Source organism: Apaloderma vittatum, unplaced genomic scaffold (assembly GCF_000703405.1).
Source record: "Apaloderma vittatum isolate BGI_N311 unplaced genomic scaffold, ASM70340v1 scaffold33033, whole genome shotgun sequence".
Classification (NCBI taxonomy): domain Eukaryota; kingdom Metazoa; phylum Chordata; class Aves; order Trogoniformes; family Trogonidae; genus Apaloderma; species Apaloderma vittatum.
This window is the reverse complement of record NW_009709274.1, coordinates 1-1,975: the sequence shown is the minus strand read 5'-3', so window position 1 is coordinate 1,975 and position 1,975 is coordinate 1. Positions and strand designations below refer to the sequence as shown.

The 1,975-nt window shown below is 55.5% G+C and overlaps 1 protein-coding gene across 1 annotated transcript in view; it reads left to right on the top strand.

Moving 5' to 3' along the window:
* LOC104271997 (U5 small nuclear ribonucleoprotein 200 kDa helicase-like) overlaps positions 1–1,183 on the top strand; it is a gene marked incomplete at both ends in the record, with an annotated part of 3,310 nt that extends 2,127 nt beyond the window's left edge. Inside the window, 4 exons of the mRNA XM_009866860.1 lie at positions 3–90; positions 266–460; positions 589–749; positions 956–1,183. Coding sequence (XP_009865162.1) covers positions 3–90; positions 266–460; positions 589–749; positions 956–1,183 — 672 coding nt within the window. The remainder of the gene's footprint in view (positions 1–2; positions 91–265; positions 461–588; positions 750–955) is intronic.
* Positions 1,184–1,975: the final 792 nt, after the last annotated feature.

The window sequence follows — 1,975 nt, the reverse complement described above, 5'->3', positions numbered from 1 at the left end:
AGGACGAGCACCTCGTCACCTTCTTCGTGCCTGTGTTCGAGCCTTTGCCCCCGCAGTATTTCATCCGGGTGGTCTCCGACCGCTGGCTCTGTAAGTCCCACTCTGCCAGGAGCCCCTCGTTTTCACCCCGGCCTCGGGGAGGGTGGTTTGGACTCTGACATCCAAGTGACAGCAGGAACTGGGGATTCCCTGAGCAGAGGGAGATGAAACCTTTTGGAAATGAAAACGTTTGGGGGTTTGTTTATTTTTTTCCTGTGTCTGACAGCCTGTGAGACCCAGCTGCCCGTTTCTTTCCGCCACCTGATCCTCCCCGAGAAGTACCCACCTCCCACCGAGCTGCTGGATCTGCAGCCCCTGCCCGTGTCGGCTCCGCGGAACCGCGTGTCGGCTCTGCGGAACAGCGCCTTCGAGAGCCTCTACCAGGACAAGTTCCCTTTCTTCAACCCCATCCAGACTCAGGGTGAGTGTTTGCCTCGACTCCCCTCCTCCTCTCGGCAGGCCCCGTTTTTCCCTGCCTGTTTCTTTCCACACAAATCGGCGGAGATTTTGCCTAAACCTTTCTCGTCTGCGTTTTGCGTCCGTCTCCAGTGTTCAACACGGTTTATAACAGCGACGACAACGTGTTCGTGGGGGCCCCCACGGGAAGCGGGAAGACCATTTGCGCTGAATTTGCCATCCTGAGGATGCTGCTCCAGAACTCGGAGGGACGTTGCGTGTACATCACCCCCATGGAGGCCCTGGCGGAGCAGGTCAGCCCTGGGGAGAACCAGAACCTTTACCTGGGCTTAGATTTACTTCTTCATCCTCATTTCACTTCTCCTCATCCCTTCTTCTTTGTCGCATCCTTTGGGATGACTCCAGATTAATCGAGGTCTCTCAGAGGGAGCAATTTGCTGATCTCCAGGGGTTTGTCCCAACTCAAGGCTAACGCCAGCGTCCCTCACCTTCCTGGCAGGTCTTTTTGGACTGGTATGAGAAGTTCCAGGAGCGTCTCAATAAGAAAGTGGTCTTGCTGACGGGCGAGACCAGCACCGACCTCAAGCTGCTCGGCAAAGGCAACATCATCATCAGCACCCCCGAGAAATGGGACATCCTCTCCCGACGCTGGAAACAACGCAAGAACGTCCAGAACGTCAACCTCTTCATCGTGGATGAAGTGCATCTCATCGGGGGCGAAAATGGGGTGAGTCTGCGAGGGGATCTGTGAGTCTGTGCCCCTGTACTCGGCACTCGTGAGACCTCACCTCGAGTGCTGTGTCCAGTTTTGGTCACCACAGCACAAGAAGGACATCGAGGTGCTGGAGCGGGTGCAGAGAAGGGCAACAAGGCTGGTGAGAGGTCTGGAAAACAGGCCCTGTGAAGAGCGGCTGAGGGAGCTGGGTTTGTTTAGTCTGGAGAAGAGGAGGCTGAGAGGAGACCTTATTGCCCTCTACAACTCCCTAAAAGGAGGCTGGAGTGAGGCTGGTGCTGGTCTCTTCTCTCTAATTCCTAATGACAGGACAAGGGGAAATGGCCTCAAGTTGCGTCAGGGTAAGTTTAGGTTGGATATTGGGAGGAAGTTCTTTCCTGAACGAGTGGTGAGGCACTGGAACAGGCTGCCCAGGGAGGTGGTGGAGTCCCCAACCCTGGAGGGGTTTAAAAACAAAGTAGATCTGGCACTTGAGGCTGTGGTGTAGTGGTTGGGTGTGCTGGGATGAAGGTTGGACTGGATGATCTTCAGAGGTCCCTTCCAACCCCGGACATTCTGTGATTCTGTGAAAATAAGGCTCGTTTGGGTTGTGTTTGTCATCGGTAGTAGAGCTGTTGTGGGGTGCGTGGATGGTTGCTCACTCCTAAAATCAGGTCTGAGGGTAGTTTTGCCTGCCCCAAACCATGGGACGGGGCGGTTGTATCATTTGGGATCCCTTGGGGGTCTCTGTGGGTGAGTTCTTGCGCTGGACTCGGGCGGGAAGGGCGGCTACGATGCTGGGAGAGC